At 43.5% G+C, this 23,807-nt stretch overlaps 1 protein-coding gene across 1 annotated transcript in view; it reads right to left on the reverse strand.

The window, feature by feature from the left end:
• Nucleotides 1–5,367: 5,367 nt before the first annotated feature.
• Nucleotides 5,368–23,807, reverse strand: part of mapkapk3 (MAPK activated protein kinase 3) — a 39,500-nt gene continuing 21,060 nt past the window's right edge. The window contains exons 3-10 of the mRNA XM_061728106.1: nucleotides 21,605–21,669; nucleotides 20,056–20,135; nucleotides 19,837–19,963; nucleotides 19,589–19,664; nucleotides 13,481–13,605; nucleotides 11,742–11,827; nucleotides 11,566–11,646; nucleotides 5,368–6,022 (exon numbers count right to left, since the gene is read on the reverse strand). Of these exons, the coding sequence (XP_061584090.1) occupies nucleotides 5,867–6,022; nucleotides 11,566–11,646; nucleotides 11,742–11,827; nucleotides 13,481–13,605; nucleotides 19,589–19,664; nucleotides 19,837–19,963; nucleotides 20,056–20,135; nucleotides 21,605–21,669 (796 nt within the window). The 3' untranslated portion in view covers nucleotides 5,368–5,866. The remainder of the gene's footprint in view (nucleotides 6,023–11,565; nucleotides 11,647–11,741; nucleotides 11,828–13,480; nucleotides 13,606–19,588; nucleotides 19,665–19,836; nucleotides 19,964–20,055; nucleotides 20,136–21,604; nucleotides 21,670–23,807) is intronic.

Consider the following 23,807-nt stretch of genomic DNA (forward strand, 5'->3'; position numbering starts at 1 on the left):
TACCGTATAGGATAGTGGTTACATCATGTCAAAAGAACACACATGAATGTTGCAGTCCAGCAGTAAAAAGCTTCGTACAAGAAGTAAAACAATGAGGGTTCCAGAATTTTCCACGAACAGTTCAACTTGAAGAACTGGTTTGTGTTGTGTGTAAAAGGATCTCCAAGGATTAATCTGTTTTGTTTGATTTGTTTTGTTTTTATGTATACACACCAGCTAAACAGAACAGAGCTTCTACAATGTCCAACTTAAATAAAGTCTAGAAAAATAATATTAAGTAATGTTTTGACTGTGTGGCTGTGGTCTTTTCCTGTGTTGTACATATGAGTGTATTTCCTGACATTAAGCAACCCATACAAACCCTAAGCAAAACATGCACACATGCCCCAAGCTGTCAGTGCTGCAACCCTCTAAAGATAATCCACGGATCACGGGGCCCTTCTGGAAGGACGTGAGACTATTTCAGTGTAAGTGGGAGCTTCCAGCAGCCTGTCATAACAACACTGGTTGTCAAGTAAGACTTGATACAGATCTGTGCCTGTACGTCTGTGTCGCACACGGAAACGTGAAAGCTGGAGGAAACAGAGACACGTTTACCGTACGCACAGCAACGAGTCACAGTCACACGGACAGAGGGCTGGATGGCGACACATGACGGGGAGGTCAAGTATCAATGGCAGGAACGCAGCTCTTTATCGACCCAGTTCACATTCCTCCCGAAAGGCCAAACTGATCAACGCCTCCTTTTGAGGTACCTTGCTTAAAATGGCTTTGACTCCTAAATGTTAATGCAATATTTTTGTGAAATTCCCCCAAATTAGTGCTGACAGTGTGCTCTTTGGTAACACCCTTAAGCCTGAGTTATGGTTCTGCGTCAAATCGACGCCGTGCCTACGCTGTCACCGTGACGCCGTCGTGAAACCTTCGGACTTTAATGCCCTTTTTCCACTAGTCCCACTTCACCTCGGTTCTACCCGCCACGGCCCCGTTTTGCGCTTTTGTACTAGGGGCTGAGACGGGTAGAGCCGCTCCAAGCCGATACATTTTCTGTATCCATTCTGGTGAGGTTCTATCCGGGCTGAGCCGGGACTATTTCTGACGTCACCACCCTCCGTGCCACTGATTGGTCGGGGGCGGGGCCGTCATCACCCTCCGTGCCACTGATTGGTCGGGGGGCGGGGCCGTCATCACCCTCCGTGCCACTGATTGGTCGGGGGGCGGGGCCGTCATCACCCTCCGTGCCACTGATTGGTCGGGGGGCGGGGACGTCAGACGTTTGAATCAGGAAGCGGGAGTCAGCGCGAGCGCGACTCGCGGCTCGCAGCGATTTTATTATAAAGCGCAAAACGTCTGTTTGGTGATCCAACTCTGAGGTGCAGATGTTCATAAACCTGGTGGCTGAGGAGAGAATTAAAAAAGGGATGTAGACGGGCTGTTTTACTCTCAGCCGCTCGCGGCTCCAGCTGATTTTTCATCAGCGCCAACATGAACAAAGCGGTTGCGCAATTGAGTACGTCACAGCAGCTTCACCCCAACCCCCCCACTTCTCCCCTGGCTGTGGAAAAACAAACGGGGACAAAACGGGTAGAGGCGCGACGAGCCGAGTCGGGCCAAGTAAGGACTAGTGCAAAAGGGGCATTAGTCACTCCATTTCTCCGCGGTGCAGTACCCCCGTGACCGCTAATTCGCAATCTTTTCCTGAATGGTTTATCCGACTTTTTGCTGACTTGATGGGGAAATCAAAAATGACTGTCACGTTTAGCGGATGCTGGTTAATACAGATGCTAAGCGAGGTAGCATGATGATCACGGACAAGGAAGCCATAGCGGCTAGCCATTTGCTGAGCCAACTATCCATCAATCATATTGAAAATGCATTTAATGCTTTGGATAAACTCTCCTGGCGTGGTACACAAACATTCACCTCTTCAGAGTTGTCATGGATGTGAAATCAATTGATTGAGACATAAACAGTTTTTGAACCAGACTGTAAATATGATTATATCTGCTGTAAAGTTGAACATTTTAACATGAAGTCAACCAACTCTCTTTCGAAGCCAAACTATAGTGGCCAGTCGAGGAACTGCAACCAATCTTAGGCCCCGTTTCCACGTAGCAAAAACGGTGGTGTTTTCATGCGTTTTGGCCGTTCGTTTACACGAAAACGAAGCTCAAAGTCACCAAAAACTATAATTTCTGAAAACTCTGGCCAAAGTGGAGATTTGCAAAAACCCCATCTTCACGTTTGTTTGTAAACGGAGAGAAACGGAGATTTAGGCTTCAGAACGTCACATTATGTGACAGAACCGTCACCAGCGTCATGTGTGAGACCTGTGTTTACAATTTGTTTGGCTACCGTCAATATTTTCTTGTATTTTACCTGTTTTATATTCTAAAGTCACACTTAAAAGTAACTCCACTTCTCTGTCACTCCAAACGAAAGACTCTCGTTCATCTTGGAAGTAACTGGAAGTTACTCGTGTCATTTGTTGACGTTTTTTTCCAGGATTCTGATTGGCTAGCATGACTTTGGCCCTGTCCCAATACTCCCACTACCCCTACTTTTCAGCCCTACCCCTACATTTTGCGCATTCCAGTGAGGGTAGTGGTGTCCCAATTCCTCTTTTCACCTATGGGTAGTGGAGAAAACGAAGGTAGTGGCTATGAATCTGGCCCTACGGATCGAGGGATTTCGGATGCACCCTAGGTGAACTAGGGCCAGAAATATTTCCCAGAATGCTTTTCGTCGTCATTTGCGGACTGAATCAAAACAAAGAACATGGCGGACATTTCTTATTTTTTTTTTTTATTTTACTTTCATAATATTCACTCAGTGAATGTACATAATCACTTGCTTGCCCGTTGTTGCGAAGTCTTTTTCAAACCTCGCCAGAATAAAGGCTGATTTACGGTTCCGCGTTACACCAACGCAGAGCCTACGGCGTAAGTTGCGCGGGGACGCGCACCGTACGCCGTACCCTACGCCGTAGGTTCTGCATAGATTTAACGCGGAACCATAAATCAGCTCCCGAGCCGGCAGGCAGAAATCCCGAAATTTTCGGAGCAAATTTCTTAACAGGCGTAGCTAGAACTGTTAGATTTCATCTATTAAACCAACATTTATCTTCCTAAATGATTTATTTCAGCCATTTATTCTACAGAGCTGCAGGTTTCTCCCCCGGGACGACGGCGCAGGTTGACTCGGCGATCACGTCTGTACTCCGGCTGCTGCTGCTGCTGCTGCTGCTGCTGCTGCTGCTGCTGCTGCTGCTGCTGCTGCTGCTGCTGCTGCTGCTGCTGCTGCTGCTGCTGCTGCTGCTGCTGCTGCTGCTGCTGCTGCTCCGAGCCGGCGGCTCTTCTCATCTCCGAAAACATCAGATCAAATTTCTTAACAGGCGTTATTTGGATAAACTGAGCCCAGGTTGGGGATCTTAACGGTTACTTTTACGCCTGAAAAAATATTAAAACTTAATAAAGTGGCATATTAACAGCGCTACAGCTGAAATTAAAACAGCTTTTGGCTCTCAGCTTCATGATTTTAGGGGTGGTGCTGAAAGTAAGGGTAGGGGGAGTATTGGGACAGACCTGGGAAGATTTCAAGTGCCCTAAAATCTGTGGCTTCTTTTTTAGGGGTAGTGGTAGTGAGGGAGGGCTAGTGGTAGAAAGTAGGGCTAGTGAAAGAAAGTAGGGGGTTGGCCCCTTTATCTTCTCGTTACACTGCCCCCTGTAGGTTTGGCTGCTCATAGCACCGTAACAGCGTATTTATGCGGGTTTGTGTAAATGATGGTATTTTTCAAAGCGTAGAGGGAGAAATATCAGTTTTTGTAAATACCCGGCTATGTGGAAACGTGACCTTAGTTCTGCATGAGCCTCAAGCCGGAGGTTAGATGGTCGACGCTCGGTTATGACACACCAGGAAGCCAGACTCTCACTCTTTTTGATTAGAGCCTATAAGCAGTAAACTTACTGAATCAATCCCCTCTGATCCCTGCCCCATGACTTCTACATCTATCTACGAGAGAGCTGAATGAGACGGACCCGGGACCTAAAGGCACAGCTGGATTTCAGGAGTGCTCCATGTTATGGCCGGCCATGTTTGACGACCTCTATGTCCGGAGGAGTGTGAGTCACTTCTGAGGAATAACACAAGAAGGAAGTGTGACACACTGTTACACCAAGTCAGCCACATATTTCTTATGCAGATATGTGGCGTAATCAACCCTTCACTCCTGCCTGGTCGTGATGAAATAAATCATTTGCGACATACTGTAAAATTCCACTCACAAGCATGGTCAGGTCTTCAGATCTCACTTGCCTTACTCATGGAGCTTTTAAGTTCTGGTATCTGTTTTGTTTACGTTAGTGAAACTGGGTTCCAAAGAACTGCCGAGTGGTTTATTTCCAATAACTCTTATCAATCTATTTTTCCAACAGGGAGGCCAAATAGTTGTCATGATCTCTCGACCTTTCCCCTAAATACTGTAGGACCATTTGATCAAAGTGGGGGAAAGGTTCTTTTCATCTAATCTAAACATAATAATGTTGACCTTTTAGAGTCGATTGGCAGGTCAGATGGCTGAGACGCAAATAAGTACCCTGCTGCTGCTATTCCTGTCAGCCAAACAAAGGCCGAGCCAAAGGCATGATTACAAAGGCAGTAGTCCACTCACGGGGAAGCGCCTCCCCTCCCCACACTGCTTAGTTTGAAATGATTCCGCGCCTACATGAACGTTACTAATGATGAGCTTTCCTCTGTGTTCCTCTCCTCTTCCCTTCCTCTCTTCTCCATTTCCATTTTTATTTATTATACTGTAAATATCTCATAGCTATCGTTTTTGTCCATCGCTCCTGTACTCTCTTGTGCTGGCCCCCCTTTTTTCTCTTTTGTGCATGTTTGCAGGCCGGAGCTTCGGGAGCTGCGTGCTGGCCTGCAGTCCCGGTCCCCCCCTTCCCTCTGGTCATCCCGCTGCTGCTTCCACCTGCCTGCTGTGTGCTGCTGACATCCCCGACCCCCCAGTCTGGCCTTCGGCAGGAGGGTCCCCCCTTATGATCCAGGTCCTGGTCCAGGTTTCTTCCCTCCTAAAGGGGAGTTTTTTCTTGCCACTGTTTGGCTTAAGGCTTTTCTCCCACTAAGGGAGTTTTTACCTGCCATTGTTTATGTAATAATTGCTCGGGGGTTTATGTTCTGGGTCTCTGGAAAGCATCTAGAGACAATATCTGTTGTATTAGACGCTATATAAATAAAATTGAATTGAATTGAATTGTGAAAACACAGACCTCACTATGGCGCTCTCTCCGGTCTTTGGTGTTGATCTGTAGCAGTTACAATCATGAAAACAGTAAAAAAAACAACTTCCTCAGGATGAAGTGTAGGTCAGTATCGAGGCTACAGTTTATTAACAAGACAGTCAGTGCAAGACTGTGCATGAAGCCTGAAAGGAAGGCAGGAAAAGAGCGAGAGAATGAAGACAGCGCGGCAGACTTGTCCACAGTTGTGTCTGCATGTCACGTCTAAGCACAAACAGGCAATCCAGCATTCAAACACACTGGCACCGCAAAGGCTTCACGACTGCTAACAGAAAAGCTCTAAAACGACTCACATACAGCTAATTAAACACAGAGCCCAGAGTGAGCAGAGCTGCCGATTTCCATCTCTGGCAGGACTCGCTGACGTCACGACGACGCGTTTAGCTCCCCCACCGGTGTTCCCGACGTCCCTTTATGTGGCAGAACTTTTCCACGCTGGACAGTCTCTGGGGAATTCAAAGCAGCCCTCTAAATAATGGACTCTTGCACGTACAGTATAAACCGTTCCTCCCTCCTCTGAGCTGCTCGGCTGGGATTCTCCGCCAGAGATCTTGCCCGTCTCACTGGCTCTGGCAGACCGTGGAGCCGCTCTTGTTCCCCGCCGCTGCCTTCTTGCGTCTCTTGTTGAGCAGAGGGTTGCTGGACGTGTCCAGATCCTTGATCTTCACCTGGTCGTAGTCCACGCGCATGGTCGCCAAGGCGCTGGTCATCTCCTCCTGTGAGAGACCAGACAGGGGTAGAGGGCCTTCAGGTCACTTACATCACAAGCAACATTATTATTCAATGAGAAACTGCTCAGTTCTCTCCATTTACATATGGATTGTTTATAGTTTATAGTTTATAGTTTTATTTGGATCCCCATTAGCTACAGCAAAACTGCAGCTATTCTTCCTGGGGTCCGACACATAATACACAGTACATTACAACAAAACATTAAAAGCAAACCTAAAGAGATAGCATATAAAAAAAGAAAGGAAAAACAGAAAATAAAGAAAAAAATAAAAACTAATTCCGTTTAACATTTAGATATAAATAAAAACAATACATATTCATACATTTGATGAACAAATCAACATGTATAGTTATCATTGTTTGCCCCAACAACCATTTTTAATAAATATTCATTTATTTATATTATATACAGTATATATATATATATATATATATATATATATATATACTGTATATATCTATTCAGGATTTACATACATTTTTATGCAGTTTTCTTGTTTATGACAGAGATGTAGTTGCTTATAGGCCAACTTTAGAACGTTTGGACAAAGACAGATAAGTTGCTTTATGTTCTCGTAAGATAAATTAAGGGTTGGTTTTCACTGTTTCAACAATCTTACTAAACTTTCAACTTTTGAAAAGAAAAAGAAAAATCTTTCTTGTCATGTCAAACTATGAAGGCTCCCAAGATCATCTTTTCAGGGGAAAACAAGTGAACGTGGATGGTGTGAGGACAAATCAGTGGGAGGGAGCTCTTATAAGTTGATTTAAAGTTCAGGTTGCTTCAGACTGGCCTCACAGCCACGTCTCACCTGGCTGCCTTTGTTTCAGGCTTATTATTTGAGGCAAATTGTGAAATTTTTATGCAAGCATATTGTGTGCTTAACATTTTAAACAATGGTCTTTTCAGACCATATCACTGCAAACTTGCACATTTACTGTAGTTGTGGAGGAATGTGCAGTTCCACTTATTTACAATCACAGACAAATATCTGATTAGCCAATGGAGACGCTTTTTCTTTTTGCTTTTACAAAGTGAAGTGTGAATTAACCCCAGATGTGAAACAACAACCTTGTTGTTTCTCAGCTCAGATCAGAGTGTGAGTCTGGAGCAGGGACTGGTGCAGGGCAGCAAATAACTCCTATCACAGGTTGTGACCACTTCTTCCCCCTGCTGGCAGATGAGGATTGTTCAGGGACTCTGCCACTCCATGCACACTGAACCACACTGAACCATAACCCTCAGACAGCCTCGGACCACCAGTGGACCAAACATCCAGAGAACCAGGTGAAGGGCATCATGGAGGACATCATAGCTGCACGCTAAGACTCCAGTCAGGATGTGAACCAGGAACCATGATGCTGTGAGACAACAGAGCTAACCACCACCATGTGAGGGAACATTAGGGATGTTACTCTGAATTGAGCAGCATGCACACCTTTGGGTTAATATGATACTTTAATCATCATATTCCTAGAACCACGGGCCGAGGCGGAGGAGTCGCAGCAATTTATAATTCCAGTCTCCAAACAAAAACTGAACCTAAAAATAAAATAAAGCCCAAAACGACTTAGCTCCGCAATATTTGCAAGACCTGATAGTGCCTTATGTTCCTGGCAGAGCTCTCCGTGCAGGTTTACTCGTAGTTCCTAGAGCAGGGGTGTCGGACTCCAGTCCAGGGCCGCAATCCTGCATATTTTAGATGTCTCCTTGCATCAACACACCTGATTCAAATTAATGGTCGTCACCAGCTTGTCATCAAGGTCTCGACAGCTCTGTTGGTGTCACAGCTACTTTTATCACGGTGTGCTGAAGCAGTGAAACATCTGAAACATGCAGGAATGCGGCCCTCGAGGACTGGAGTCCGACACCCCTGTCCTAGAGTATCCAAATGTAGATTTGGAGGACGAGCGTTCTGCTATCAGGAACCTGTCATGGTTGGTCCTCCAGCCTTCAGTGGTTTTCCACTCCCCTCTCTCCTGCTCACTCCATCTGCCAGCCACGCCCACCTCGTCACTCACTCCTTTCACCTGCTCTCCCAGCTGCAGCTCCTCAACAATCAGAACAGCATAAAAGCTCCACTCTCCTGCACTCTCACTACCAGATCGTCACTCTATGCTTTTAGATGCAAGACCCTCCAGCATTCCCTGTCTTGACTTCCCGTTGCCGACCCTTTCTGGACCCTGCCTTGTCTCCTGCTCTCCGTTGCCTGACCTTGTCTTCCGAACCTGACACCGATTGCTGCCTGATCCTTGTCTTGCATTCCTGCCTGCTCTTCATCCCTGTTGAGGGTAATAAAGCAAACCAGACAAAATACCGCTGTGTGCTCCGTGTGCTGCATTTGGGTCCAAAACCTCACTCCGTAACAGAACCATTACTATGGAACCAACTTCCCATCTGAGGTTAAGGAGGCTGACACCACCTCCACCTTTAAAACCAAACTTCAAACCTTTCTGTTTAGTAAACCTCTAGTTGGTGTTAGTAAACCTCTAGTTAGTGTAAACTCTAGTGTGTTAGTCAGTAGTCATAGCTGCAGCTATAGAACAAGACTATAAGTATCTCATAGCCATCATTGTTGTCCATCGTTCTTGTAGTTTGTTGTGCTGCTGCCCCCCTTCTCTTGTTTGTTTGCAGGCCGGAGCTTCAGGAGCTGCATGCTGACCTGCAGCCCCCCCTCTGATCGTCCCACTGCTGCTTCCACCTGTCTGTGTAGATGTCTGCTATATGCTTGCTGACATCCTGACCTACTGGAACATGTGCCCTGCATGTCAAAGTCAGCTTTGGCTTTCAGCGCCTTCAGCTGAGATATGTACAAAGCTGCTGGCAGACCTTTACAGAAGAATATACCGTTTCACATGTTCTCAGCTGTGAAATCAAAAATGGACGTTGTGTTTAGCCAACGCTGAGTTAAAACAAGACAATTGCAGATGAGGAAGTGATAACGGCTGGCTATTGGCTGAGCCGACTGTCAATCAATCATATCAGAAATTAATTTAATGCTTCATATAAACTCTCCTGGCGTGGTAAAAAAAAAATATTCAACCCCTTCAGAGTTGTCATGGATGTCAACCCAATCAATTGAGACCAAAATAGTTTTTTTTTAACCGGGCTGTAAATATGTATGTTTCTGCTCTAAAGTTGAACATTTTAGCATGGAGACTGACATGCTTTTGGAGCCGGACTCTGGCCGTCAGTCGAAGAGCTGCAACGAATCTTAGTTCTGCAGGAGCCTCAACCTGGAAATGAGATGGTTGTTGGCGAACCATCAAAGTTCCACGCAGATCACTGAAGGATCACAGCATCCATGAAACATGGAAATGTGCGTTATTCAAACTGGCAGAATATAAATATGACCTCCGCCTCTGTAGGAGGAACATTCACAATGTTTTAGAGACATCAAGTTGCACAGAACGTTTAAAAAACAGTGTTACTTCTGTTTTGATGGGTAGGGAAATTATCCTTTATTCTGTCAAATGAAGGATGCAGTAATCTAAAAGTAGAGATGATTCACCATGTGCAGCATTCAGCGTTGTGCAAGTTCATACTTCTCATGAACTAGTTCAAAGTTCAGTTCACATAGTTTAAAAATGAATAGTTCACGTTCATAGTTCATCATTTTTCATTTTGAACTAGTTCAAATTCAGTTCATTTCAATATTTTTAGGTGAGAAATACGAATTAAACGCCCCCCTATCCTAAAACTGCTCACTGTATACAATCATGTCCTAGTGGCTTTTCAACTTTACTCAGAGGCTGTAAATCTCCAACATAGTAGTCCATTATCAGTGTTTCTACCTGTTGCTGGTAAATCAACCCTGAAGGAGCAGCAGTGACTGGGGTCGTTAGGGGCTGTTGGGTCTTCTTGGTCTTTTCTGATGACTTTGTTTGATTATCAAGGACTTGCAGATATTTTCTCACACTGGACTGATGCTTTAACTCCACATGACGTTTCAAATGTGAAGTTGACGAGGCAGACGTTCTGACTTGTTTTTTTGACTTGTTTTTTTTTTCAGCGAAGGTGGACATAATTTGCACAGAAAGGGTCGATTTTTACTGTTGGACTCTTTGGGAGACGATGTGTAAAATTCCCACAGATAATGATAAGGGTCATCATCTGACGGCTCGGTGACGCTGCGTCTGCAACGTCTCTCTCTTCACTGGTCATGTAAAGACTGTACTGGGCTCAGTAGAACTTTTACTTTTAAGGTGAGCATGAATCAATCTTTTTTATAATGTAAAGATTGTGTCGTCCCCAAAGGTGGGAGCTGGAATCACTTTCTGAAATACGTTTTGCGGTTGACCTTACGGCCTACAGGCCGCCGTTGCCATGTGAGCTGGTGCCCGTTGCTATGCTAGTGTGCACTGCATTGTGGGTAATGTAGAATGAAGTCGTCGTCTCGTTGAGTATTTTAAATGTACACGCCGCCCGCTGCTGAAATGTGGGCAGTGACAACAATACACAGCTGCTGCAGCAGTACGAGTCTCTCATCAGGAGAAGGAGGATTATTCCGTTATCAGAGGTGGGTAGTAACGAGTTACATTTACTCCCATACATTTACTTGAGTAAGTTTTGGGATATTTTGTACTTTTAGGAGTAGTTTTTAATCACTATACTTTTTACTTGAGTAGATTTGTGAAGAAGAAACTGTTACTCTTACTTTGCTACATTAGGCTACATTGAGCTGTTACTTTTCTTTTATCACTTTTATCCACGTACGCGTCAATCTCATGACATCACTGGGTGATTCTTTGGGTAAAATGTTTGTTTTTGCATGTTTTGTCACATTTACACAGACTCAAACACACACAGAGTTTCTATGAGTTCATGTTTGTTCTAGTTCTGATGGTTAAAAAAGAAAAGTACAAAGGCTGGAAATTTTGTGCTACTTGTGCTTAATTTATTTTTTTATTCTGTTATTTAGAATTTACTTAAATTTACTTTAAGCTTATTTGAATTTAAGCTATTTTTTATTAATTTTAATTAATTTTATTTAATTTGCCTGAAGATGATTATTTTGTACTTTTGTCTGTTTGAATGGTTGTGTTAAAAAAATAAATCAGACGTTACTCAACAGTTACTCAGTACTTGAGTAGTTTTTTCACCAAGTACTTTTTTACTTTTACTCAAGTAATTATTTGGATGACTACTTTTTACTTCTACTTGGGTCATATTATTCTGAAGTAACAGTACTTTTACTTGAGTACAATTTTTGGCTCCTCTACCCAGCTCTGTCCGTAATAATTGGACCTAAACAGTGAAGCTGAAACTCACATAATCTGAACAGTTCAAATTCCAGTTCATGATCTGCAGAATGAACAAGTTCACGTTCAAGGTCTTTATTTGCAAATATGTTGCGTCCAGTTCAACGTTCTCACAGAAATGAACGTGTTCATTTGAACTCGTTCAGGCACAACAGTGGCAGCATTGCTGGAGCTCTCCTAAACCCGGGCAAAAGGCTTTGATGGCCGGATCTAGCCGGGTGTAATGGCAGCATGTGACCAGAGGGGGTCAGTGTTGTGCGTGTACCTTCACATCCTCCCACATCTCTCTGTCTTCAGTCAGGACCCGGGTCGTGTGCAGGGGGGTGGAGGGGACCACTATGGACTGCTGCACAGGGGAAAGAAGCAGACATCGAGATGAAAGCAACAGCAGACGGACATGATACAGAATCAGAAAAACGTTGTAATGAAACAGACGCGTACATTGATCCAGGGGTGGTTCATAAACTGAGTGATGGTCATTCTATCATTCGGGTCCGTCTTCAGAAGCTGGTGGATCAAATCTTTAGCTGAGAGAGCAAAGACATTACAAACATGTTTAGACAGTATTCATCTCTAGATTAGCAAAAACCAAAACTAAAGAAAAGTATATGAATGAGGACGATGATGAGCTAAAACAAAAGTGTGTGTCTGAGAAGTGATCTCAGAGACACACCATGATGCAGAGACTCAACAGAACAAATCAGCTAATGACATGTGACATGCAAGACAATATTGAAATATTAATAGAGAATCTCAAGAAAACTTATGAAACTATAATCAGATGTTGGGCAGCATTAAGACAGTATGTACAGGACTGTCTCAGAAAATTAGAATATTGTGATTTTCTGTAATGCAATTACAAAAACTAAAATGTCATACATTCTGGATTCATTACAAATCAACTGAAATATTGCAAGCCTTTTATTATTTTAATATTGCTGATCATGGTTTACAGCTTAAGAAAACTCAAATATCCTATCTCAAAAAATTAGAATATTCTGGGAATCTTAATCTTAAACTGTAAACCATAATCAGCAATATTAAAATAATAAAAGGCTTGCAATATTTCAGTTGATTTGTAATGAATCCAGAATGTATGACATTTTTGTTTTTGTAATTGCATTACAGAAAATCACAATATTCTAATTTTCTGAGACAGTCCTGTATATCAACAAAATCAAAATGAATGTATTCATAAGATTTATATTTTTTTAAAGATGATTCCACAAATGATTCCTTAAAAAAAATGTTGGTCCTGAGACAAATATTTCTCAAGATTTCTCGGACTGGCATAAGGGTCAGATGTGAACTCCTTCATTTAAATACAGGAAAAGGTGAAATAGCTTTAGCTAATTTGAGCATTGCATCATTTTACTTGCCCCATTGGAACACGTAGCACAACTCTATACTGTTGTAGAGACAAAGATGGGTGTACAGATCTTATTTACACTCTTCAAATTGTTTTGGATTTTTTACTTTTAGACCCTGTCCAAGTGCATCATTAAAAGAAAAACTGCTTGCAGTGAGCCGAGTGTCCATCTATGTCAGTCGTTTCTTTGAAAACACCTTTCAGTTTTTTCTCTTTTGACCGTTTTGTCCGACTCTTCTGTCTAAGTCAGGGGTCGGCAACCCAAAATATTGAAAGAGCCATATTGGACCAAAAACACAAAAAACAAATATGTCTGGAGCCGCAAAGAATGAAAAGTTTTGTATCAGCCTTAGAATGAAGACAACACATGCTGCATGTTTCTGTATTAGTTATAACTGGGGGATTTTTTTTTTCATTAAGCACTTTGAGAAAAAGGTCAAAATGTCGAAAAAAAAGTTAAAATTTCGAGGAAATAGTCAAAATTCCGTGAAAAAAGTCGAAATGACGAGGAAAAAGTCGAAATGTCGAGAAAAAGTCAAAATCTTGAGAAAAAAGTCGAAATGTCGAGATTAAAAAAGGAAAAAGGAAGAAAGAAGAAAAAAATTTGAAAAAAAGAGAAAAAAAGGAAAAAAGAGAAAAAAAGAAGAAAAAAGAAGAAAAAAAGGAAAAAAAGAGAAAAAAACATTTTTTTAAAAGCTCCAGGAGCCACTAGGGCAGCGCTAAAGAGCCGCATGCGGCTCTAGAGCCGCGGGTTGCCGACCCCTGGGCTAACTGATCAAACGTTAACGCCAACACCAGGAGAGGCTCCCACCTTCTTGCGACACTTCAGACCACTCTGGATTAGGAAACTCATACTGGCCCATCCTGATCCTCCTCTTCATCCCTGGAGAAATAGCCTGACCAGTGTTGGAGTAGAAGGGAGGGAAGCCACACAACCTGCAGAAGCAACCACAGTGAGTTAGTCAAGAGAAGGAGTCCAAAGAGATCCACTCATGCGCTTCTATCATTTCAGTGCACACAAATGTTTCAACAGCAGTGATGACCAGGAGCCAGTCACCGCACTCACGACCAAAATATGCCAAGGTGCCAGAAAACCATGTGTAGACTATGTAAAAAAGAGGATCTGCACACTTGGATCAATGCAAGTATCTTTAATTAACCAAGCTTTCGGTAATAGCTATTACCCTGATGAAGGTCTTCTGACCGAAAGCTTGGTTTATTAAAGATACTTGCATTGATCCAAGTGTGCAGATCCTCTTTTTTACAAAACAGCAGTGATGACAAAACGGTGTATGACTGAATACTGTGGTGGGATCTTGTTGAAATTGTTCGATGTTATGGACACTATTGCCCCCACTAAGGTGCAGGTTATCTCTGGAAGGAATTTCCTGCATCAGCGTCTGGCACGGCAGTTTGATTTGAAGATTTTATTTCGAACATGCATGATAAAAAAAGAGTACAAAAAAGTAAAATAACAGAATACAAAACCACTTATCCAGTCCTACCCCTGAATCTTGCATACATTCTTACATATAATAAGATGAGTTTCAATAAGCTTACTTATAAAACACCCATCCCTACTTTAATAACTGTTCAAAACACCCCAGATAATTATATGCATGCTTTATGGTTCTGTACACCGGTACAGAGGTTCTGGAAGGAGATTTGTGAGGATTTATCCACATGGATCGACCACAGAATCCCAGTGTGCCCCACGGTGTGTATATTAGGTCACCTGGGAGACACTCAAATAGATCCTAATTGGACACACCGGGTTCTCACTGCCTTATGTATCGCAAAGAAAACCATTCTAGTAAATTGGAAACAAAAATCCAGTTTATGTATTAACCATTTTAGGAATCTTTTATCAGATCATATTAGTAGTGAGATAATGTCTGCCTCCACTGAACAACACTCGGCTGAATTGCACTCTCTGTGGTCCCCGATTATTGGTTTCGTTACCTAGTGGGGGCGGGGGGGTGGTGATCTCGTAGCCCTTGGGGTTGGGGGTCGGCTTGGGGGGTCTGGGGCGCGGGCCTCTGGTGGCCCCTGGGGGGCGGTGGGTGGGGCCGCGGGGTCCTGTCCCTGGCCGGTGGGGGCCTTGGGGGCCTGTGGGGGGGGGTACCTCATGGCGGTGGGGGGGGTGGCTGGGGAGGGCTCGGGCGGGGGGCGGTGGCTTGGGCGTCTCCGGGCCTCCTGGGGGGGGCTGGGCCGTGGACGTGGGGGTCCCACCCGGAGGGCCCGGTCCTGCCTGGGTGGGGGGTGGCTGTCTGCGCTGGGGGGGCATTGCTGCCTTGGTCCTCCGTCGCTGGGCGGGGGCCGAGTGCCCCTGCGGATGTGGGGACTCCGTGACCCTTGGGGTGTCCGCCGGGGTGGCCTCGGGGGGGGGTGGGGCCGGGTCCGGAGATCGGGCCTCCCCTGACCGGGGGGCGCACGGGCGGGCGCGGCGGCGGGGTGGCGCCATTCCCAGGTATCTATGTCTTATGTTGTCAGTATGAATGGGAGGATGTTGGACCGTTTCCCCCTCCGTCTGGGGGCTCCGGCGGCTCCGGGGGCGCCCGTGGAGGTACGGTGGGGCCCTGGCCCGGCTCGGGGGGCCGGCCCCCGTCTACTGGATGGCCGGTGGGGGGACGCGGGTGTCTTATCAGGGCCAGCTTTGCTGGTCCTGCCTCCTGGCTTCGGCCTCCGCTCCCCCTCTTGCCCCCCCTACACGATTCATACGCACATAGGCGAAAGGCGGGGGGTCCGGGTCATGGGGGGCACTGTCCCGCGTGGCCCGGCACTCCCCGCCTCACGGTTTTAACAGCAAACTAGACACTGCACATTCAACACTTTATAAATACACTTGACAAAGACACGTAGTTCGGGAGGGGGGGGGGTCGGTGTCAATCGATACTTGGCCCTCCCTCCTCCCTGTTTTTATGGCATTAATCACATGCACTCAACACAAGGGGCGGGAGGGGGTCCCACATCACCCGCGTTCCCTCACCGGCCTGGGCCTCGGACGGGTGGGTCGGGTTACCCGGGCCTGGCGGGGCCCGCCGTGCAGCCTGGGGTGCCTTCTGGCGGTGCTGGACCCCCCCGGGGAGGGGGAAACGGTGCGTGATTGTATGTCTGTGTCGGTGAGAATGCGGTATGGAAGGATCCTGCCATGGAGGATTTGAGCCTCCATTGGCAGGACATCAAAAACTTAATAATTTATCAATATTATATTATACAAAGATGGTTATTATTATTAGTATTATTATTATTAGTAGTATTATTATTATTATTATTATGTATAGTATATTATATTATTATTAGTATAGGTATCGGATAGGTGAATGGATGAATGAATGGGATGCCTGGGTCTGGGGCCCTCCGTTGTCGGGCCTGCGCGGGTGTCGCCTTGTTGGGGGGTTCCCTCTCTCCGGGCCCGTCTCCGGTCCCCCCCGCTGCCTCTACGGCGGGGCGCCCCTCTGGTCTTGGAGGGCCACTTTCGTGGGGGACGGGTGCGCCTGCCCGCGTCGGCGGCCGGGGCGGCTCTGTCTCTCCGGGCGGGCTGGCCCCCTGCCGGGTGGGGGTCGTTGGCCTGAAGGGTGAGGGCCTCCTGGCCGCGTGTCCGGCCCGGACCGGGTGGCCGGGGATTGCCTGGGTCGCGGTCCGCCGCCGCGGGATCCCTGGCTGCTTCTTTCCGCGCCGTGGGGGCCCCGCCCGCGGGCCCCCTCGGCCGCCGCCGGGCGGGGGGGGGGCCTCGCAGGCGGTGGGTTGCCTCCCTCCTGCTTCTCCCCTCTGTGGGGTTTGCCGGTGGCCTGGGTTCCGGGCTCTTCCTTGTCGGCCTCTGGTCTCGCGGGTGGCGGGGTCGCTCCCCCCCCTCCCCCACTATAGATACACTTCAGGTGGAGCTTTGTTTGGTTTATTACACACACACACACACACACACACACACACACACACACACACATACACACATACACACATATAGTCATTTAGTCACATGCACACACACACACACACACACGCATGATCATATACATACACACACACACACATAGACATACACACTGGCTTGTTCACCTGCATGCTGGCTCTCTAGTTTTTGGGCTTAGTTAGCGGTAGCGATAGCTTAGCTCAGACTGCGATCAGATCTCAAGATTTAGGTCGATTGCTGTTCGTGTTTTGGTTGGCTCCGTGCCGGTTTCGTGCTTTGTTTGTGGTTTTTTGTTGCAGATTTCCAGTGCTTGACGTGTGTCTCCATGTGTTCCTGCTTCCTGGATTGGCAGTGGATGTCGTCACCCCCCCCCCCCACCCCCTCCCCCCCCCAAAAAACAAAAAAAAAAACAAAAAAAAAAAAAAAAAAAACACTGGGTTTGTATGTGTATATTTATGTATGTGTACGCATATGTGTGCGTATATATATGTATATATTACATATAGTAATAATGCACATATATACACTTTTGGTTTCTACCGTCATGGTATCAATCAATAATATGTGTGCAGACAAGGTAAAAAAAAAAAAAAAAAAAAAAAAAAAAAAAAAAAAAAAAAAAAAAAAAAAAAAAAAAATAACTGTTCAAAACAGTGATGTTATACTCAATTATATATATTAATATAGTCAAAAACAAAACAAATCAAGGCAAACAAAAGAAAACAAACAAATGCCCAGCATTTAGTTGTGCTACTATGTATGTAATAATAGAAGTAATTAAAATGCATAGTATTACATTATCATTAGTTTACTATAATACTACAATATAATAGAGAACAATAGACAGCAATGGTATAACAATATACTTGAATAACTATATAAGAGTAGATATGCTATATACACACTGGTTCATATATTTACCTCCAATTATATACATAAAAATTACTATAAATCTATATATCGACATATCTACATATATAGCTATAAATCAATATATATTAATAGAGGTATAGATATATAAATACTGTACGTATAATACAACTCAATATATCTATATACATACCTACATCTAACATCTCTATATCCATAATATACATCTATATATCTAAATATATTAATGAATGTACATATGTACATGTTTATTCACGTGTGTATTTTGAATAGAAAGTTTCTTTGTATCTTTTTTTAAATGGTGATATATTTCTACTTTGTTTTATCTCCATGTTCAGGCTGTTCCACAGTTTCATCTGCAGGTCGACATACAGAAACTCTTCAGTGTTTCTGTTGAGAACTTTAAAGTTAAACTCACCCCTGAGGTTGTAGCTCCCTCTCTTTCAAAACATATCCCCTGTATATGTCCCGGTAATGAATTATTCTTTGATTTGAACATTAGTTGTGCTGTATTGAATGATTTGGATTGTAGAAAGAATTGATTGGTGTGATCCTGGTAACCTGCGTTGTGTATATTTCTCATTGCTCTTTTCTGCAGTATGCACAAGTTGCTCTGCAGCAGAGAAGAAGGCTCTGCAGAGGGTGGTGAACGATGCACAGACGACTATCCACCACCACCAACATTAACATCTCCAGATGCTTCCGGCATCATGAAGGAGCACACCCTCCCTGCACACGTAGGCCCTGTCCCAATTTCTTACAGGTGTATAGATGGAAGCTCTGTGGTGACCTGTGATCTTTAGCTCCAAACACAATTACCTCAGTTTTGTTTTTGTTTAGCTGGAGAAATTTGTGACACATGGAGTCATTAATCTCCTCAATGCATTTACAAGGAGCCTGTACAGGCTTCAGTCTCCTGGTGACATGGTAATATATATCTGCGTGTCATCTGCATAGCTATGGTAGTTTATTTTGTTGTTCTTTATAATCTGTTCTCCACATGTGATTCTTGTCTGCTCAGATGTAAAGTTATCTATTGACACAAAGTACTTCCTGTTCTCCAAGTATGTTTTGCACCAGTTTGGTACAGTTGTGGAAAGACCCGCCCCATTCTCCAGCTGTTTGAGTAAAATACAGAGGTGAACCAGAGTTCAACAGTCTCACAGCGTTGGGGGAAAAGCTGTTCCTCAGTCTGGTGGTTCAGTCCTGCTCTGAAGGGAGAGGGACAAACAGTAGGGGCCAATCCCAATACACCCCCTACTTTCTACCACTAGCCCTCCCTCACTACCACTACCCCTAAAAAAGAAGCCACAGATTTTAGGGCACTTGAAATCTTCCCAGGCCTGTCCCAATACTCCCCCTACTCTCACTACTTTCAGCACCACCACTAAAATCATGAAGCTGAGAGCCAAAAGCTGTTTTAATTTCAGCTGTAGTGCTGTTAATATGCCACTTTATTAAGTTTTAATGTTTTTTCAGGCGTAAAAGTAACCATTAAGATCCCCAACCTGGGCTCAGTTTATCCAAATAACGCCTGTTGAGAAATTTGATCCGATGTTTTCGGCGATGATGAGACCGGGGCGCAGCAGCAGCAGCCTGAGTACAGACGTGATCGCCAGGTCAAACTGCAGCTCTGTGGAGAATTACAGCTGGCTGAAATAAATTATTTAGGAAGATAAATGTTGGTTTAATAGAAGAAATCTAACAGTTGTAGCTACGCCTGTTAAGAAATTTGCTCCGAAAACTTCGGGATTTCTGCTTGCCGGCTCGGGAGCTGATTTATGGTTCCGCGTTAAATCGACGCAGAGCCTACGGCGTAGGGTACGGCGTAGGGTACGGCGTAGGGTACGGCGTACGGCGTACATAGCCACTACACTAGTTTTCTCCACTACCCCTAGGTGAAAAGAGGAATTGGTACACCACTACCCTCACGGGAACGCGCAAAATTTAGGGGTAGGGCTGAAAAGTAGGAGTAGGAGGAGTATTGGGACAGGGCCTTAATATCTCTGTAAGGCACTTTGAATCACCCTGCTGTTGAATCATACAAATCCACCTGCCTGGATCCCATCCATCAGCAGAATATCTCAGACAGAACCACCGGACACGCTCAGTACTTACAGGATGTACATGATGACTCCCAGAGACCACATGTCACATGACTTGTCGTATTTTTCCGGGCCAAGAACCTCAGGAGCTTATCAACAGTAACACATAAACACACACAGAAAATAAACCAATGGAGATTAGCAGGCAAGGAAATGACTCAACAACCATACTGGTTTCCCTTTAAAACGTGTTGGATGTTGCAGTAAAATGTCTCTGGCCATCACACTCGTGGTCTAGGGAGAGCAGCGTAAGCAGCTTACCCACGTAGTACGGCGTATAGCAGGGCGTCTGCAGGGGGTTGTGTAGCGTCGTCTCCTTAGCGAAGCCAAAGTCTGTTAGTTTGAGAACCCCATTTCTGTCTTTAGTGTTGTACAGCAAATTCTCTGGCTGGAAAAATAAAAAGAAGAGAAGAAATATGTAAATATTCACCAAACTAACCACAGCCGATCGTTTGTTTGTTGAACTTGACCTTTTTGTACCTTAAGGTCTCTGTGTGCAATGTTCACGTTGTGGAGAAACTGGATGGCTGTGCCGATGTCCCTCATGATCTCAGACGCCTCTGGGAGGAAACAGATAATATACTCTCTCAAACCAGGAGCGACACAAATAGGAGAAAAACTCATATAAGAAACACACGCCCATTTACAGGACTGTCTTTAGAAAATTAGAATATTGTGATTTTCTGTAATGCAATTACAAAAATAAAAATGTTATACATTCTGGATTCATTACAAATCAACTGAAATATTGCAAGCCTTTTATTATTTTAATATTTCTGATCATGGTTTACAGCTTAAGAAAACTCAAATATCCTATCTCAAAAAATTAGAATATTCTGGGAATCTTAATCTTAAACTGTAAACCATAATCAGCAATATTAAAATAATAAAAGGCTTGCAATATTTCAGTTGATTTGTAATGAATCCAGAATGTATGACATTTTTGTTTTTTTAATTGCATTACAGAAAATAAAGAACTTTATCACAATATTCTAATTTTCTGAGACAGTCCTGTACATTTAACACAAAAAGTAAAGACATTTAGTTTGGTAAGAGTTGCTGGAGTTAATCTGTGGAACAGCTTAGATACAGAAATGAACATGTGTAGCACGTTATTACAATTCAAAAGCACCTTCATGTATAAATACAAAATGATTGATACATATAAAACAAAGGTATAATACACATAGGCATGTACATGGACGTGTGTATGTATATGTGTGTATCTATGTATTTATATACAGTATGCGTGTGTGTGTGTGTGTGTGTGTGTGTGTGTGTGTGTATGTATGTGCTTATATAAATACTGTATGGAATGATATCTAGTAATGACATGTTGAATATGCTGTATGTTTGTCTACAGTTATTTTGTTTATACTCGGGCAACTTCTCATATGGATTTATTCATGTATTTTGTTTCATTCTCTAAATCCTAAATGCACTAGTTTATAAAAGCTAACATTTTTTTTCTGAAAAATGGTAGGCGTCATAAGCAAGGGCTTCAGTCTACACCTTTTGGTCCATGGTTTTTAGTTAAAATTGTATAAATATATACGAAAAAATTATATATTTTTTGTATTACACTGACGATTTACCAATAAAGTAAACTAAACTAAACTATTATTTCTTCATTGTAACAATGCTTCATGGTAATAAATCTGATACTGCTGGAAAGACTGTATATTTCCCTTTTAAATGGCTCCACATTTGTCAGGAACCTGCATGTGTGGGAGGAGCAACAGAGCTGAGGATGTGGGTTGTGCCCATGAAAGATGTAATTACTTTTTTGTGCTAAGTTCATAAGGAGTGGCATGTTAGTTGACGCTTGCTGTGGCTGAAATGCACAAGTAGAGATTCAGCTGCAGAATCAATGTCTCTAGTAAGCAAATCTGGCTGATTAGTCTTAGAGGAAAGCCTTTCCATGACATGTGACAAACTCAGAGATGTACAGTACGCAGCTGCTGCAACTTCTAAGGAACAAATCCATTCACATGGTTGTGAGTTCTTCCATCCCTCCACCCATCCTCACCTTTTTCAGTGAAGGCCTGGTCTCCTCTGGCCTGGATTCTGCTGAACAGCTCTCCCCCCTCCATGCTGCACATGTTTGCACAAAAATGGATCAAATTATTAGCAAGAATGGTTTTCACTTCAGGATGCAACTAACATATTATTCTTACAACATGATAAGCATGCCGTCATGACTGGTGTTTATCAGCTATAACCAGTACTTGAGTTGTAAAGAGAAAATCAGGGGGGATGGTGGATTTTATCATATGGGGACAGATAATTTGTGCTGATTACAAATAATATAATATATTACAAATAATAGCAGTGACCAAAACACCTGCAGAAATACTGCAGGAATGACATAGCAGCAGTTAAATGCAGCCTTCTGTAAGCTTTAAATATCCACTGGGCTTACATCAAATACATCAAAACACAACAATAAAAAACACTTTTCTGAACTTATCAATATGACTCTGTCCTTCACAGGATAAGTAACATGGATCACTGCAAAAACTCACAATCTTAACAAGAATATTTGTCTTATTTCTAGTTAAAATGTCTCATTTTAGTAAAAAAAAATCTCATTACACTTAAAACAAGACTCATCACTGGAAAAAACAACAATTTTCACCTGTTTCAAGTAGATTTTCACTTAAAATAAGTAGAAAAATCTGCCAGTGGAACAAGATTTTTTTGCTTGTAATAAGAAGATAAATCTTGTCCCACTGGCAGATTTTTCTACTTATTTCAAGTGAAAATTTGAAACAGGTTAAAATTGTGACATTTTTCTGGTGTTATTTTTCTGGTGACGACTCTAAATGTTGAAATAGCAGTAAAACCACATTCATTGATGAAATGACATAAGGGATGGAAAGGGGGGATGGCAGTTTTACAGGGGGATGATTTGGACTGTTTTTATTTCAGGGGGGGTGCCATCCCCCCCTCATCCCCCCTCATCCCCCTCATCCCCCCTCAACTCCAGTACTGGCTATAACTCTTAAATTATATATATCTTATCATATTTTCACCGTTCACAGAGTTTGTGCTTTCAGCTGTTTAATGTTCATAAACAATATTTAGTGTGACAATAATCCATGTGCATAGTGATAGGATAGTTGATAAAACCAAACTTTGCCACAATATATCTGTTTTGATTCCTTTCACAGCTGAGATTTGTGATTTAATTCCCTTAAAGTCCAGACTTTGCTCTTAAGATGCCACAGTTGAGTTTCACCCTACACCTGCAACTCTCCATTCTGTTTCACAGAAGAGTTTGTTTGTGTTTGTTGCCGAGCGGGTTTGTGTGTTTGCTAGGGATGGGCGGTATGGACTAAAAAATGTATCACGATCATTTCTGGCATTTATCCCCATAACAATAAAAATGATGATTAAAAAAATACCAATTCAACTCCACCTTTGTAACTATAAATCTATCACCACATTCAGTCTTTGTAGCCCCCAAAACACTGCTCTAAAAGATTCTAAATGCTACTAAACTACACCAATTACATTGAATTAATAAAAACCAATTAAATGAGTAACACCTGTACTGCAAAACTGGAATGACTCAGATCTGCCATGTTTGTTACACAAACACGTATCAACGGGAATTTATCCTTCCTTCCTTCCTTCCTTCCTTCCTTCCTTTCTTTCTTTCTTTCTTTCTTTCTTTCTTTCTTTCTTTCTTTCTTTCTTTCTTTCTTTCTTTCTTTCTTTCTTTCTTTCTTTCTTTCTTTCTTGTGCGTGGATTTAACACAGAACCATAAATCCGGCTTTACACAAAAACGTCATCAACAGGAATTTATCGTTTTACCGCGAGATGACACATTTTTTTGACGGTATATCGTGAACGGTAAAATATCGCCCATTCCTAGTGTTTGGCTTAAGTCATATGCCATTTTTGCACCAGGACTTACTGAGCCCGACTCGGCTCGTCACGCCTCTACCCGTTTGTTTTTCCACAGCCAGGGTAGAAGTGTGCAGGTTGTGGTGAAGCTGCTGTGACGTACTCGATTGCGCAAACGCTTTGTTCATGTCGGCGCTGATCAGAAATCAGCTGGAGCCGCGAGCGGCTGAGAGTAAAACAGCCCGTCTACGTCCCTTTTTTAATTCTCTCCTCAGCCACCAGGTTTATGAACATCTGCACCTCAGAGTTGGATCACCAAACAGACGTTTTGCGCTTTATAATAAAATCGCAGCGAGCCGCGGGTCGCTCTCACGCTGAC

This window comes from Cololabis saira, chromosome 8 (assembly GCF_033807715.1).
Source record: "Cololabis saira isolate AMF1-May2022 chromosome 8, fColSai1.1, whole genome shotgun sequence".
NCBI lineage: Eukaryota > Metazoa > Chordata > Actinopteri > Beloniformes > Belonidae > Cololabis > Cololabis saira.